This window comes from Mauremys mutica, chromosome 9, assembly GCF_020497125.1.
Source record: "Mauremys mutica isolate MM-2020 ecotype Southern chromosome 9, ASM2049712v1, whole genome shotgun sequence".
Taxonomy (NCBI): Eukaryota; Metazoa; Chordata; order Testudines; family Geoemydidae; genus Mauremys; species Mauremys mutica.
The window spans coordinates 102,221,106-102,236,462 of record NC_059080.1 but is presented as its reverse complement, the minus strand read 5'-3'; the positions used below and the strand labels follow the sequence as shown (position 1 = coordinate 102,236,462).

General features: G+C 50.8%; 1 protein-coding gene across 3 annotated transcripts in view; it reads right to left on the bottom strand.

Moving 5' to 3' along the window:
• Window positions 1–276: 276 nt before the first annotated feature.
• The window catches only part of CCDC50 (coiled-coil domain containing 50), a 55,717-nt gene continuing 40,636 nt past the window's right edge, over window positions 277–15,357 (bottom strand). Inside the window, exons 6-12 of one of the 3 annotated variants that reach the window (XM_045030057.1) lie at window positions 10,555–11,475; window positions 7,772–7,887; window positions 7,012–7,056; window positions 5,172–5,276; window positions 3,230–3,309; window positions 1,803–1,912; window positions 277–647 (exon numbers count right to left, since the gene is read on the bottom strand). In XM_045030057.1, coding sequence (XP_044885992.1) covers window positions 628–647; window positions 1,803–1,912; window positions 3,230–3,309; window positions 5,172–5,276; window positions 7,012–7,056; window positions 7,772–7,887; window positions 10,555–11,475 — 1,397 coding nt within the window. In that variant the 3' untranslated portion in view covers window positions 277–627. The remainder of the gene's footprint in view (window positions 648–1,802; window positions 1,913–3,229; window positions 3,310–5,171; window positions 5,277–7,011; window positions 7,057–7,771; window positions 7,888–10,554; window positions 11,476–15,357) is intronic. The other 2 variants (XM_045030059.1, XM_045030058.1) reach the window with 2 other exon arrangements.

Genomic DNA, 15,357 nt, shown 5'->3' with positions numbered 1-15,357 from the left:
ACTTTGTAGACAGAACAGTTTTGTCTCCAAAGGGCGTGAAGTCCGAGCAGCCTGCTGGTAGATGTACGAAGACGGGTTCACCTTCATGCCAACTACCATGGAAAAGCTCAGTTGCTCTGTGTTGATTTAGCGCCGTTTCCTCACTCAGGAAGATGTGCATTCCTGGTTACAACAGAAAGCTGTGTGTCATCTTAGTCACATGTTAATCTTCATCCTATTGCTTGATTTCTGCATTGCCATAATCCACCTCACATCTTGGACTTCCCCCTCCCCCCCCCCCCCCAATTACTCCCTCTCTCTCTCTCTCTGAAAAAAGATCATGCCACTAATTGTCAAAGATGCAGCTGTAGCTAAAAGGGATTCCGAGGGTTGTAAAAGTGTTGCCAGATCAGCTAGCTGGGTACAGCTGGCCAGCTACACCGTGGCTAGATTTTACTGCACTACTAAAGTGATCACAACCAACCGGGAAGCCAGGATGAACAGACACTACTTATTGACATGACATTTAAAGAGGAAGAAGTCCTGAGGATGGAACTCGAGTTGGGTAAAAGAAATGAGAAGCTCTCCTGGGAATTCCAGTAACGTTTGCTACAGAAGAGAGTCAGTATCAATGCAAAGTCCAGCTTTTTACTGCTTGTAATGGAAACCTATAAAACAAAAAGGGAAAAATCAGTTAGCACAGAGCAGTTCTCAAACTGGGGGGGCCATGACCCCTCAGGGCGTCACAAGGTTATAACGTGATGTTTGAGAGCTGTCAGCCTCCACCCCAAGCCCTGCTTCACCTCCAGCATTTATAATAGTGTTAAATATGAAAAAAAAAATGGTTTTTAATTTGTGGGGGGGGGGGGGGCGTTTCACACTCAGAGGCTTGCTGTGTGAAAGGGGTCAGCAATAGAAACATTTGAAAACCACTGGCATAGAGCACAGTGAGGATGACTGGATCTAAAGCTTTCTTCTAGTTCTTAGCAGCCCTGAGGCTGGTTTAACTGGCTGAGTGTTGGTGCATTCAAAAATTCGGACGTGGGGAAGGTGTACTATTAGGGCCAGTAAAAGGTTCAGGAAACAGCTGGATAGGTCCACGGAAAGGACAAACCCTTCAATTGCTCTCATTCTGTGAACGGCCCCCTATGGCCCACCAGTGAGACTGGCACTAGGTGCTGATTCAGCATCTAATAACCTATACAAAGTGCTCCCAACATCTCCCCTCCCTTCCACATAAGCTAGCCCCACCCCTTCCTCTCCAGCTATGGAGAATGAAGGGACCCCAGCCTGAAGCGACTGCTGAAAGCACCGTGCTTAGATGCGCTAGTGAGGAGGGCTATGGAAAAACCACAGACAGGTCGATGCACGTGGCAAGTCTAGCGCTCTGCAGGAAAGCCTCAGCCTTGTCATCCACCAGCCAGACAGCTCTTTGAAGGTTTCCTAGCGTGTAGGACTGTTCTGTGTGGCAGGATGAGTCAGCTGAAGCTCATTGCTTTGCTGCCTTCACACCATTCCCACTCATCCTGCGCCTTGAGCTAGTCACGCGTGAAAATGATACTGTCAAACCCTCCTATTCTTGTTCTTTATTGTGTGTTCTCAAGAGGCATAATTTAGCTCTTAGATGTAAGCTCTTTGGGGCAGGGACTTGAGAACAGACAGTTTATGGAGCAGGATCATGTGTCTGTAGGGTGTGATGTGATATTCTCTCTCTCTAGCCACACACAGCAGCCACCAGAAAGTACTGTTTTTCAGGCTGATTATTTGAACTGAGTCACCGATGTGAACGAAGTGCTGAAGCCGTTATGCGCCGCTCCTCTTACCTTTTGGAGAAGACTCAGGTTTAGAAAACTGACGCACGGTGCTAGGCTGGCTTGTAAAACCACGACTGTGATCAAAGTCGTCCAGTTCTGTGACTGGAGGCGGCGGTGGCCTGCCAAGAACAAAAGGGAAACAAAGTCAGGAAAAAAATTACAAAAATGAAGCACCCAAAATAATCCCCTGGAGCACATCCTGCATGTTGGCAGCAAAGGCGTCTGTGCCGTTTGCTCTCCTGGGCTGAACTTCTATTCACAGATTCCAAGGCCAGAAAGGACCATTGTGATCATCCATCTGAGCTTCTGCATAGTCCAAGCCAGAGACCTGCCCCAGGGCTTTTAGAAAAGCATCCAGTCCTGATTTAAAAATTGCCAGTGATGGAGAATCCACCACAACCCTTGGTAAGTTGTTTCCAAATGGTTAATTACTCCAGTTGTTAAGTTATGCATTATTTCCAGCCTTTAAGGCTTTTAAATAGTCTCCTTTTAATAGATGTGGTCAGAATTTATTGAATGAAAAATTGTGCCATCTTAAAAATAGGCCTTTTCTCACAAACATTTCTCAGCGTTCTCCAAATATGTTGCATTTATTTAACTGAAAATTTTCATTGGATAATGGTTTCAATGTGTTTTCAGTAAGCGAAACATTTCAACTGGGAAATCTGATAAAAACATACAGTGATAAATTCTGTAGTGAAAATAGGTACATTCTGAACCTTGCAAAGTGAGAACAGTTCTGAAATTCTAATATTTGTATTGATTCCTCCCCCACAACCAGCTCTATCTTTTATTCATTTAAAAAAAAAATGAAGATGTATTAGTCTCGTCCCAGTAACAGGGCTTAAACCCACCAAGTTCGACACCAACGTTTGGCCCCGCCTTGCAGGCGCTGTATCAGGGCGTGGGAAGGTTGTAATATGCCCCCAACCACTCAAGCGCAATGTGGTGAATCAGTAAGATTCACCCAGTTGCAATGGATTCCCGTACTCAGGCAGCTGTCTGACTTCAGTGTGTCTGAGTGAGTGAGAGAGAGTGGGGCAGTGCATGTGTCTCCGTTTATTAACGCTGCATAGAGACAACCGTGGTGTCCATTTGATTTCAGACATTGAAAAGCTGCTGCTCCAACTCCTGGAGATATTTAACCCACTCAGAGCCGCCTGGCCACTTATCAAGTGCCGCTGCCCAAGCTCAGCTATCTTTGCCATTGTAGGATGGGGACCCTTTAGTGGCAAAATGCCATGGACCCATAAAAGCAAACACCAAACCTCACGGAGCACCTCACAGGCCCCTGCACCTTCCATCCCTGTTCAGCGTTCAAGCCCCTGCACTCCCCCACCTCCAGTCATCTCCCAGGATTTGCTCACGGAGATTCAACCCTTTGATTGTTTCCTCGGCCGATTTGCCCAGTTTTACAGAGCAGGCGTGCAGCTCACCGGGCAGGTTTGTCACTCTTGAGTCTCTGAGGTTCAAGCCTCTCTCTTGACCTTGGACGCGCGGCTTCACTTGCATCACGCTGAAGGGGAGAAGAGAAGAAGGCAGGTCACTGGGGAGCCATAGACTTTCCTTACAAAACATGGGCCAGATTGTCCAAAGTAGCCACCTGCGACTGCACAAAAGAAGCCGTGACCACATACACCCATTCAGCAGGGAGCAAACCTGGGAACTCCCAAACCAGAACCACCGGCATCTTGAGCCAAGCTCCTTTTGCTGTAAATACAAGGCAGGTTGTTACGTTGTTGGGGCCTCTTACTAGCAGTGGACACAACTATATGCATTAAGCCAGAGTATGACGCACACTGATCCATTGTGCACAGTGGGCCAGAGATCTAGCTGACAGTTTGCATGTGTAAATACATGTCATTTGCACAGGCACATTGGGTCAGGCATATGCAAAGGAGTGTCTGCAACAGTGCAAGCCCAACTCTGAAAATCTGGCCAGACAGCTGACAGGCTGACCTAGCTCAGTGGCAGACATGGGCAGAGGCAAACGCACCTAAGACTCACGCTATGCCGTTTTTAGTCTCTACCGAACCTGGAGCTACACTACTTCCTATCACCTCCCAGCCCGCCCTTTGCAGAGGTACTTCAAAAGAGGCGTCAGTCCCCTGGTTATGCGACTGTTTCGTTAGTTGTTCTTCCCTCAGAATGGCCAAAAATGGAACAGGTCTATGTTGCGTCTAATCTATCTCCTGTATCTGGCAGTGGCCAGGACTGACTGTTGCAGAAGGAGATGTCAAATGCCTGTGACTTTTCAAAGTGCAGGCCACATTTTCATACAGCAACAGTTTCACGGCCACCTCCCCCCCACGTGAGAGTCATATTACCCATCCCCGTGGCAACTACAGCAAATGCGTAGGTGGAGAAACAACACTAGGGAAAGTGCTTAATGACTTTTCCACTGTCTTTGAAAGCAATTTGGCAGCTGGAAATAAAGGAGGAGCCAGCACCATGCGACTAGTTACCTCTCCACGAACTGCTGGTGGTTCACAGACCAGTGGGGGAACCTCGGCCACAACACACACCTTGTCCAAGGGAAGTTCCCCCTTTGGGGCAAGTATTGGACTTCAGCAAAAGATCACTTTCTGCCAGATAGCTCGGAAATTCACCACTTATAATTCCTCTCCTGCCTAGTCTAACTGCAAATCCCCCTCCTGTTCATTGAAACGGCCTCTTCTGAAACGCACGCAGGGAGCATCTACACTGCGCTTTCAGACCCGCAGCAGCAAGTCTCAGAGCCCAGGTCTGGACTCGGGCTTGCGCTAAAAGCAGCAGTGTAGACGTTACAGCTCAGGCGCTGAAGCGTAGACCTACCCTAAGCTGTTTGTTCTTAAAGGGCTGCGCATGCTGCATGCCCGGCACCGCTACTGCATCTCCCCACCCAAAACCGAGTCACAAATCTGACCCAGCTGAACTCCACGTTGGGCATGCAATCGGCAGAGCACAAGGCCACATAACTCCACTCTACTGCCAGCTTCCTGAGGGTCACCGCAGGAGAGGACGGACTAATTCACGGACAGCAGTGCTTTGTTGCCGCTGTACATGCTAGTGGAAATCTGCAGGTTTCAGACACAATCTGCAGAATTTCTTCAGGGGCTTGGGGCCAAGATGAGATGCCGAAAACCCACAACGTGAGAGGGCTTAAACAGGTGCAGCGGGTCATGGTGCTCAGCACCTTTCAGGATCAAGCCCTTTAACATTTTCCACTCTAGTTACTCTCCTGTTTTAACCCTCCAAGTGCTGGCATCTACAGCCCCTCTTGCACTCTGGATTGACACCACCTCTATCTACCCCACTTCACCTATGCCTCAGCTACCCCACCTGGAAAATGGGAACAAAACCACTGGCTTTGTAGGGGTGTTCTGAGGCCAAGCGTACCTTCCAGTCCTGGTCCTGCCTTTTCTTTTCCAGAGAGGACTTCTCTCGGTCCTTCGTTTTCTTATAAGCCTTCTTTTCCTCCGCCATCAACAGGCGAGCTATCTCCTAACAGAACAAATACAAGCCCCATGTAAGAGAGCTCTGGCTTTATTTTGATTTCAAGCGAATCGAATGCTTTCCCACTGCGTTTTACAATTACCGCTGCTATCAGAGGAGCTAGGGATGGTGCTTTTCCCCCCCCCACTTGCCATCACAGGCGCTTTGATCTCCCAGCTGGCTGGCTGCAGAATGAGATAGCTGCAAAGCCCCTGGGTTTGCAATTCACTGTACATCTTACTAGCTGTCCTCACCATGGCCAGATTGAGCGGGAAGCTGGACCAAACGGCCAAACCTGCTCTTCGATTCCATTGGCTTTATGGGCAAGCCAAGGTGCAAAGCGTCGGCAAAGTTAACAACAAGTGAAGGGTGGACTCCCGACCCCACTGATGTCAATGGCAAAGGTTCCATGGACTTCGAGGGGAGCCGGGACTTCACCGAAGCCCTGGCCCAGAGAAGAGGTGACACTGCGGCGATGGGGCAGATTATACACTGCATGCATCGCCCATCGCTGTGTGTTTCTGATTTGGTGGCAGGCCACTCTGGATCGGGACACCCCCTTTCTTCCCTCCCCCTCCCCAAAGGTGGGGCTTCTCTGGCCGCCCCCCTCAGGGCTACTAGAGTCACTCGTACGTGGCCACCATCAGGAGCGGGCACTGGAAGGAAAGGCTGGGCTGCCATCAGGAAATGCAATTTACTGCCCGGAAGTCTCAAGAGAGTGAAGAGAGGTGACAGGCCGACAGAGCCCTGCAAGGATGGAGGACGGGGGGGGGGGGGAAGTGCCAGAGGGGAGACCTGAGGCCGACAGAGCCCTGCAAGGATGGAGGACGGGGGGGGAGGGGGGGGGGGGGAGAAGTGCCAGAGGGGAGACCTGAGGCCGACAGAGCCCTGCAAGGATGGGGGGCGGGGGGGGGGGGGAGTGCCAGAGGGGAGACCTGAGGCTGACAGAGCCCTGCAAGGATGGAGGACAGGGGGGGGGGGGGGGGCGTGCCAGAGGGGAGACCTGAGGCAGACAGAGCCCTGCAAGGATGGAGGACGGGGGGAAGTGCCAGAGGGGAGACCTGAGGCAGAGAGAGCCCTGCAAGGATGGAGGACGGGGGGGGGGAGGGTGGGGGGGGGAGAAGTGCCAGAGGGGAGACCTGAGGCAGAGAGAGCCCTGCAAGGATGGAGGACGGGGGGGAAGTGCCAGAGGGGAGACCTGAGGCAGACAGAGCCCTGCAAGGATGGAGGACGGGGGGGGGGGGGGTGGGGAAGGGAGTAGTCCCAGAGGGGAGAACTGCGGCACACGGAGCCCTGCAAGGATGGAGGACGGGGGGGGGGGGGGAGAAGTGCCAGAGGGGAGACCTGAGGCAGACAGAGCCCTGCAAGGATGGAGGACGGGGGGGAAGTGCCAGAGGGGAGACCTGAGGCAGACAGAGCCCTGCAAGGATGGAGGACGGGGGGGGGGGGGCAGAGTGCCAATGGGGACACCTGTGCCCGACAGAGCCCTGCAAGGATGGAGGACGGGGGGGTGGGGGGAGTGCCAGAGGGGAGACCTGAGGCAGACAGAGCCCTGCAAGGATGGAGGACGGGGGGGGGGGGGGGAGTGCCAGAGGGGAGACCTGAGGCAGACAGAGCCCTGCAAGGATGGAGGACGGGGGGAAGTGCCAGAGGGGAGACCTGAGGCAGACAGACATTTCTCATGGACCACGATTCGCAGCCGTTTGCTTCAAATGATTAAACTCTTAGCGGGACAGGGGCTCACCTCATCCTGGGCTACTTGCGCTGCCCTCTTATCAACCTGGTTGGCCTAGAAAAAGAAAAGCAGGACCTGAGAGACATTGAGCCAATCGAACAATAGCAAAACCATGCTGCTCGGGGCCTGCCTAGAATGACACTGTGCTCTGCTCCCTGAGCAGCTCAGCCCTCGCCGCGTTTGTCTCGCGAGCCAGGTTCAAGTGACCAGCTTGGTTTTTAAAGTCCTCCAGAGGTTCTGCTCTAGTCCCCCCACCCCAGTCACAACTCATCCTGCTCCCCGCCCCGTCCAATCCCAGTCTCCAGCCCAGCTTTTCCCAGCATCAGCGAGAGAGACTCCTCCTCTGCACCCTCCATCTTCCCATGCTGCCCTTCTTGCTTGTATCTGTCTACCTCCTCAGCCCCGTTGCTGATCCCCCCTGGGCTCTCCGCCCCGCCTGTGCCACCGAGGGTGGGTCTGCCCTGGTCATTCACAGACTCTGCCCAGTGCTCTGGGGAAGACTGAGGGTGCGTGAAAGAAACGATACAAAGTCAAGTTGCATTTACTGAAAACTGCGCGAGGTCACTGTTCCAGTGCATGGAATAGGACCCAAGCATTTAGGGACAGGTTTTTAAAGGTATTAAACACCTAACTCCCATCGCGCCTAAATACCTTTAAAAGTCTGGCCCCTTACACGACAGCTGCACATTAGCTCTCAACAGCAGCTGACACTGGCCCAGGGGTTAATTCCCCAGTCACTCGTTAGTTAATTGTTGCCATCTCTGCTCACCAGAAGCTCTTCCTCTTGCAGTTTCCTAGCGATCTCTGCATCATACAGCTCCAGGTCCCTACGGGCCACTCGGGGTTTGGCATGAACAGCTTCTTTTGTCCCCCTCGACTTCAGTCCTGCAAAACCAGGAGGGAAATCAAATCCCTCAGCTCCCATGCAGCTCTGAATGGGACCACCCCCACCCCCTCACCCACCCCACTGCAACAGGCTACTTCCCCAGCAGCCCAAACGGGCTCTGCTCAGAAGGTCCAGAGATCCACTACTGGAGATAGCGATGTAGGAAAAGCCTCTCTGAAATGCTGGGCTCTGCAAAACCAGCCTGGGACAGGCTCTCGTGAGATTTCTGGCCATTACTGCCCCTGATTGGTTCACAAATGCAGCAAGGACAGCCCTTCTTTGGGAGAGAGAATAATTAAACAAAGACTTCTGAAGCTCACACAAGGTTCAGTTCTTGTACTGCGCAGAAAGTGGGGTCAAACCACCCCTCTTTTAGATGGTTTCCACAATGGGACATTTTTAGAGCCAGTCCAGATTCCCTTTGCACCAGGAGTTGGAGAGAGAGTCAGAGGAAGCTCAGGGGCTCTCCTTATTCCTTTCGGACCGGATACAAGGATGCTGCACTTAATCAATGAGAGCCCTATCTAGCCTGCATCTTCAGACACTTGGCTACAACACTCCGATCTCAGGATCATCCAGCGAGTGCCTCTCTCTGCATCGGAGATCATCTCTCTCTACCCTCAATTCAGCAATTACGATCTGCTCCAAAATTAAGCATCTCTACCTACCACCATAGTGCAGGCTCTTCCTACATGGATGGAAGGGATTTTCCTTCCACGTAGGTAATCCACCTCTCCAGGTGACAGTAGCTAGGTCAATGGAAGGATTCTTCCATTAACCCAGCCACATCTCCCCCCGGCGTTAGGTCAGTGTAGTTACAGCACTCAGGGTGTGAATTGTACAAACCCCTGAGCAATGGTGACCAATCAATCTAAATGTTAAGAGCAGACCAGGGCTTAGCCAGCCTTTCCCCCCCCCCTCAGAATAGAAAGAGAAACGTTTATTTCATGGCTTCCAAGGCCAGAAGGGACCACTGTGATCACCTAGTCTGACCTCCTCGATAACACCGGTCAGAGACCTGCCCCACAATAATTCGTAGAGCAGAGCTTTTAAAAAAAACACCCAATCTTGAGTTTAAAATGGTCAATGATGGAGAATCCACCACGACCCTTGTTAAGTAATTCAGCTGTTAATTACTTTGACTGTTAAAAATTTACACCTTATTTTCAGTCTGAATTTGTCTAGCTTTAACTTCTAGCCATTGGATGATGTTACCCCTGTCTCTGCTGGACTGACGAGCCCATCATCAAATATTTGTTCCCCATGTAGGTACTTACAGACTGTTACCAAGTTGCCCCTTAACCTTCTCTTTGTTAAGCTAAACAGACCGAATATAGCCAGACAGTCGTAATTTCCATATTACTCCTGCCCACATGAAGTAGGAACCTCCGGCACAAAGCGCCAGCTACAATTCGGGCCCACAGGAAGAGGAGATGAGCTGCTACTTGGCTATTTTAATCATTGTGCAGTCACTAGACATCCAGTGGGATGCTTTGCCGTGGTCTCCCAGAGGAATGACTGTGACCCTTATTGATACACACACCTTATTGCATTTCCAAAAACAAACTTCTGCAGGAGCTTCGCACAAGACTCACAACCCCCTGCACGGTGGATACGGTGGATCATCTCCACCTTACGGAGAGGGAAGCTGTGGTGCAGATCAGTTAGGTGACTAGTCCAAGTACCTACTAAGTCTGAAGCTAGACCCCAAGTCTCCAAACTCCTGGCTTTTTTCTTCAGCAACGAGACCATCGTCGCTGGTATCAGAGGCGTTCGAGTAGGTGTTTAAATTCTAATGGCACATTTGGATTTTTAAAATGCACTTAATTTCTGTGCTCTACATGCATGTACAGCAGCACACCACAAAATGAACCAGGAAACACTTCTCTAGAAAAACAAACAGAAATTCTCTCTCTTTGGCAAAAAGCTAAGAGCTTGCACAACAATGTCGTACCCCGTGGCTCCCATTCCAAAAACAAGAGCTCCTAACGGAGGTGGCCAGTAGCCACCGAGGACAGTGGGAACTGCTAGGTGTTGAACGCTTTTGAAAAGCTGTCTCCAAAGAGAGTGCACCCCTCACTTGAGGGGGGGGCAGATTCTTCTCTCATTTACAACCCCAGTGAACGGAATAGGGTGGCAAGTGTGGCTGAGGGCAGAATCTGGCTCATTCAGCTTAGAGTTTGTGCCCCCGGCCTCCACTGTTTTTGTTCTGGTGCCAGGAGACCGCGGAGCTGGTAATTACCATTATCAGTAAAAGACTGTTTCCACCAGACAGCGGGAGTCGAGTTCATAGCAATTCCGTTTCACCCGCCCACTAGCATATACCAGAAAGAGTCCGACATGAATAAGGAGGGTCTTAAGGAAGGGGGCCGCCCTGGTACAGAGAACAAGAGCCAAGACCATTTTCTGTCTCTCTAGGTACTTGGGCAGCTCCGAGCACCGTTGTGTCCAAAGAGTCGACGCAGAACTATCTTTATCACACTGGAGCAGTGGAGACCTGGGAACTTTCCATTGGCATTTCTAACACAAGCCTAGGAAACAAACTGGCCGTCTAGACAGATGGGCCCAGACTTATATTCTAGACAGGGACCTGGAGAAGAACCAGGATGACCCGATAAATCAGGCTCACACCCCGCATCCTTTGCCCAACCCCCTTTCTTGGTTACCTGGGTCTCGATGGCGGTCTCTGTCCTTTTCCCAGTTCTCAGCGAGGGGGGAGGGAGACGTTCTTGGCCCGTGTCCTGCTCTTTTATAATCGCTCTCCTCACCCCTCCTATCATCCTGCCTGTGCAATTCCTCTGCGTCACGGAGCCTCACTTCACAAGCCCCCCTGGGGGACAGGCGGTCTTGGCGGTGGGACTTGTGGTTTTCCGGGTTTGATAACCAGCTGCTGCTGTGGTCCCGAGCTGCCTCCAGATCAAGACTGGGAGGTCGCCTCGCTCCCTCCTTGCTCAGTGGCTTCCTGTCTCTCTGCTGCTGGCTTTTGCTGTTGCCCCAGGCTGCCTGGTCAGTCTCCAGGTCCAGTTTAAGAGCAGGAGGCCTCCGAGGCCTTTCCTGGCTCAATGGCCTTCTTTCTTTTTGCTCCCAGGTGGCACGTCCTACCTCTGTGCCCAGATCAAGGCTGGGAGGCCTCAGAGGCCTCTCCCGGCTAGTTGGTTTCCTTTCCCGCTGCTCCCAGCTGCTGCTGTGGTCCCAGGCCTTGTATTCAACTGGTCTGTCCAGATCGAGGCTGGGAGGCCTGGATTTCTCACGGCTCAGTGGCTTCCTTTCCAAGCTGCTGCTGCGCTCCCAGGGTTCATAGTCAGCTGTCCTGTCCAGGTCAAGGCTGGGAGGTCTCCGAGGCCTCTCCCGGCTGGCTGGTTTCCGCCGCTCCCTGCTGCGTTGGTGGCCGTCCCTGGGCTTGCTCAGCGGAGGAGAGCGCCGAGACTCCTCGGCGGCGGGGTGCTCGCGTTCAGTGGCATTATCAGACAGAGCCAGGGAGGCTCTTTGGGGTCCTCTCTGCTCACGCACGTGCCTGTCACCACTCCGGGCTCTGCGGGGCCTTGAGTACTCAGAAACCTGCTCCCTGGAGCTACCCCTCAGGTGGTCTGAGCGATGAGGGACGGGACAAACAACGAAGCAGGTTAGTGACACACAAGTTAATGGCAGCGAATAGGGGCGAGCTCACACAACATGCGATGGCACAAGCATGACACGGGATTAGCAAAAAAGGCAGCTCCACATGGAAACAGGTAAGCTGGGCAGCACAGGCATGCAGGGTCAGAACAGGAGCCCAAGGTACAGGTGGGCAGCTGAGAGTTACACAACACAGCGGGGACCTAATCAAGCAGCTAAACTCGGAGGCGTAAGTGGTGGACGAGGGACGGACGTGTTGCAGGTTTGGTTTGCTAAGCACCCAGCCATCTGGAGCCTCATCTAAAGCCCGAGTGCCTGAAAAAACAAGGCTGGACAACTCGAGAGATGGGGGGCAGGGGCTCTCGCTGCCGCCTGGGCTCACAAAGAGCATGGGGCCAGCCCATTTCACCGTGTTTCCTCACTTCTGGTTGCTCCTGGACCCAACCAGAACCAGGTTCGCAAAGGGCAGCTTAATGGAGAGGGGTGGAAGGGTGCGGGAGAGGAGAAACTTACTCAGGCCTCCAGAAATGTTTTGGTGTCAGTTCTGACGAGAGGCTCAGATCGGGTCTCAGGTCTTTCAAAACCTGTTTGCCCAGCCCTAGTTTTAGCCATAAGATTTCCGTGAAGGGGGGGAGGGGAGAAAGACCCCCCCCCCATCATGTGTTTTCCTGGGGGAGGAATAATGCTCCATGCTGGGAAATTAAGGCAGCTTGGAGACAGGCCAATTCTGCCTTTTTATAAGCTCACCCATTACCATGGTATCTGAGCACCTTGCTCGAAAAGTAAACTGAGGCTAACAACCCTCCCTTCGGTGAATCAGAAAGAAGGAGCTCTGAGGGCCTTAGCTCCCTCATTAGAGAACTCAAGTCTAGACTAAGTATCACTGTGGAAATTTAAGGGCCAGATGGTGCTTGACAAAACTTACACACTGAGTTCAGAAAACGGTTCCTGACCTCAGCAGTGTAGTTAAAAACAAAAAAAAAACCAAAAAACACCCACATTCCCCTTGGCCGTTTAGCAGATTTCCTTCATCTGAGCTTTCCACGAAGCGGGTGGAAATCCTCTTTGGTTTTGCTTTCACAGTGATAACTAGATACAAATGTTTAACGGTGGGGGAGTTAGACATGTGCTGCCCACAATCTCTTGTTCGATTTAATTTCTAAGAAAAGTCACGGGGCAGAGTGAAGTGCTCCATGCAGCAGTACAGTGAAGCACTCAGAGTACACCCATGAAAAAGAATTCACACGAAGCTGAGATGACTGTAAGCAGGATTGCAGCACAATGAAACAGCGAGGGACTTTCCTTCTCCATTGTAGACACAGTTTCATAATAGCTAAGAGAGACAAGGTGGGTGAGGTGATCTCTTTTGATGGGCCAACTTCTGTTGGTGAGAGAGAGACAAGCTTTCAAGCTACGCAGAGCTCTTCTTCAGGTCTGGGAAATGTACTCAGAGGGTGTGTCTACACTGCAATGAAACATCTGTGGCTGGCCCGGGTCAGCTGACTTGGGCTTCCAGGGCTTGGGCTGTGGGGCGGTAAAATGGCTATGTAGATGTTCAGGCTTGGCTCTGGGATCCGAAGCCTGGGCTCCGGCCACCTATGCTGAATATCTACAAAGCAATTTTTAGCCCCACAGCCCAAACCACACCTGGGCCAGCCATGGCCATGCTCTGGGTCTTTTATTCCAGCGTAGACGTAACCAGTGTCTCACAGGTAAATACAAAGCCCAGGCTTGCCAGGGCTGATTAAGTCTGCTGTGAAAAGTGACAGCTGCATGTTTGTTAAGATCACTTTTCACAACAGACGTACTAATGAGCACTAAACAAACTACAATGATTTGGACGTGTATATGTGCATATTTATTTGGTTTTCCTAAAGCTAAATTAAGTATTTCAGGAAAAAGCGTGAGAGGGGCCACCAGCAAGAGTTGGTGGCCGCACTCTGAGGCCGCCAAATTTTTTTTCCTGAGAACCCCTGCTCTAAGCCAACAGGAGAGAGCTCTGTTGGCTTAATAACTCCACCTCCGCGACAGGTAGTGCCTCTGTCGGCAGGAGAAGCTCTATGGTCTACATAGCGCTGTCCATGCTGGTGCTTAGGTCTGTGTAACTCATGTCGCTCAGGGGCGTGGATTATTCACACCCCCGGGTGTCGTAAATTATACCAAAGTAATCTGTAGCGTAGACATAGCCTGAGTACCTTTCCCAGACCTGGAGCAGATCTCGGTGTAAGCTCAAAAGCTCGTTCTCTCATCAACAGCAGTTGGTCCAATACAAAAATACCACTTCACCCACCTTGTCTCCAATATCCTGCAGCCAACATGGCTACAGCATTGCATATGATAGCAAAGCTCATTTTAAGGTGATTCTCTTGCACATTTTTTGTGTTCTGTTTTAAGGAAAACACAATTAAAAACCTGTTACTATCCTTTGAAATGGGGAGCCAGTCCTGGGGATCAAAGCAAGCGGGTCTCTTTAAATCATCCTGCTTAGAAAAATCTCTTCAAAGCTATAAGAAATGCAGCCTACTGCACACCACTCTCGCAATCAATCAATTTTTTCCTCTCATTCCTGGACAATTTCAAATGGCAAGTGCTATCTGCAGATGATGGATAGCGGTTTAAAATAAAATGATCTGGATGATTTACTGAACAGTGATTAGAAACGAAAGGAAAGTCGGAAAGCCAGGAGTCAGTTTCTGCACAACACTGGCAAATGCCTACAATCCAGCATCACCTATGATTAGTTTAATCTTGTCTGCACAGCTCAGGAAAAAAAGAGCAAAAACAAGCCAACCAGCCACCTCTGACAGGGAGAAGAAAGGAAAGGACGGCATGAAATGCTGAAGCTCGGTTGGGAAAGGATTGTTCCTGTGTGGGTAACTCCACCATGCCAGACAACCTGAGCAGGAGATTTGGTGTCCGTGAATCTCAGGACAGTTAGCTTCCACCCAAACTGCAGTTACTGTGGTGCCCTGCCGGAGATGAAACATAAGCACTCTTGGGGTTGGTGCCTCTTTATTAAACAATAAGAGACAGAGTGAATAGGACAATATTTTCCAAGGCACAGAATCTCTCTTCTTTTGTATTTAATTTTTCCTTTTAAAAATAGGGATGGTTCTGAACTAGAATCTCAGATCCACACCCACTCTGAATACGGGGGAAGCTGGGATCCAGATCACAACACTTCGCAGATAGGACCCACATCAAGTGAGGATAATACAAACCAGTAACACTGGGTCCTTATCACCTTGCACTCAGGTACTTCACAGGTGCTAGAGCAACATGCTAGATGCTCTCAGTGCTTCTAGAGAATCCACTATGGTTAACTATCTAGTTGCTAAATGCAAGGAGAAAAAAGGATGCTACTACTGGCTGATTAAGGACCTTCTACTCTGCCCCTCCCATGGTTGGATCCTGTTTCTAGACTGTAGATCATGACAGGTGGAAGAAACTGGTGGGAGGGAAACGTCACCATGCCATTTTGCAGCCTCCCTTATGATCTCCTGCTCTCCAGGTGCATCACATATGGTGCTGCATATCTTCTTAGCATACAGGTTCAGAGAATCATAGATCTTTTCCATCTCTAACTTCTGCTGTGAAATCTAGCCAATCCTCCTACCCCAGCAAGAGCAAGATTATTCTCCTACAGCATGTCACCCACTGACTTGCCAAGTCGAATTCTAAAAGATTCCAGCAGGAGATCCGTCACCACTTTCATTGGGAGAACATTCTGTGTACGGTAGATCTCATCATTCTGACGTTTCCATCTAGTTGCTGCTACACAGTTTGTGGTATGAACTTTCTGGCCATTCTAAAGCTTATTTCTGACTGAGCTTTAGTTAAAAATTTTACTTGTG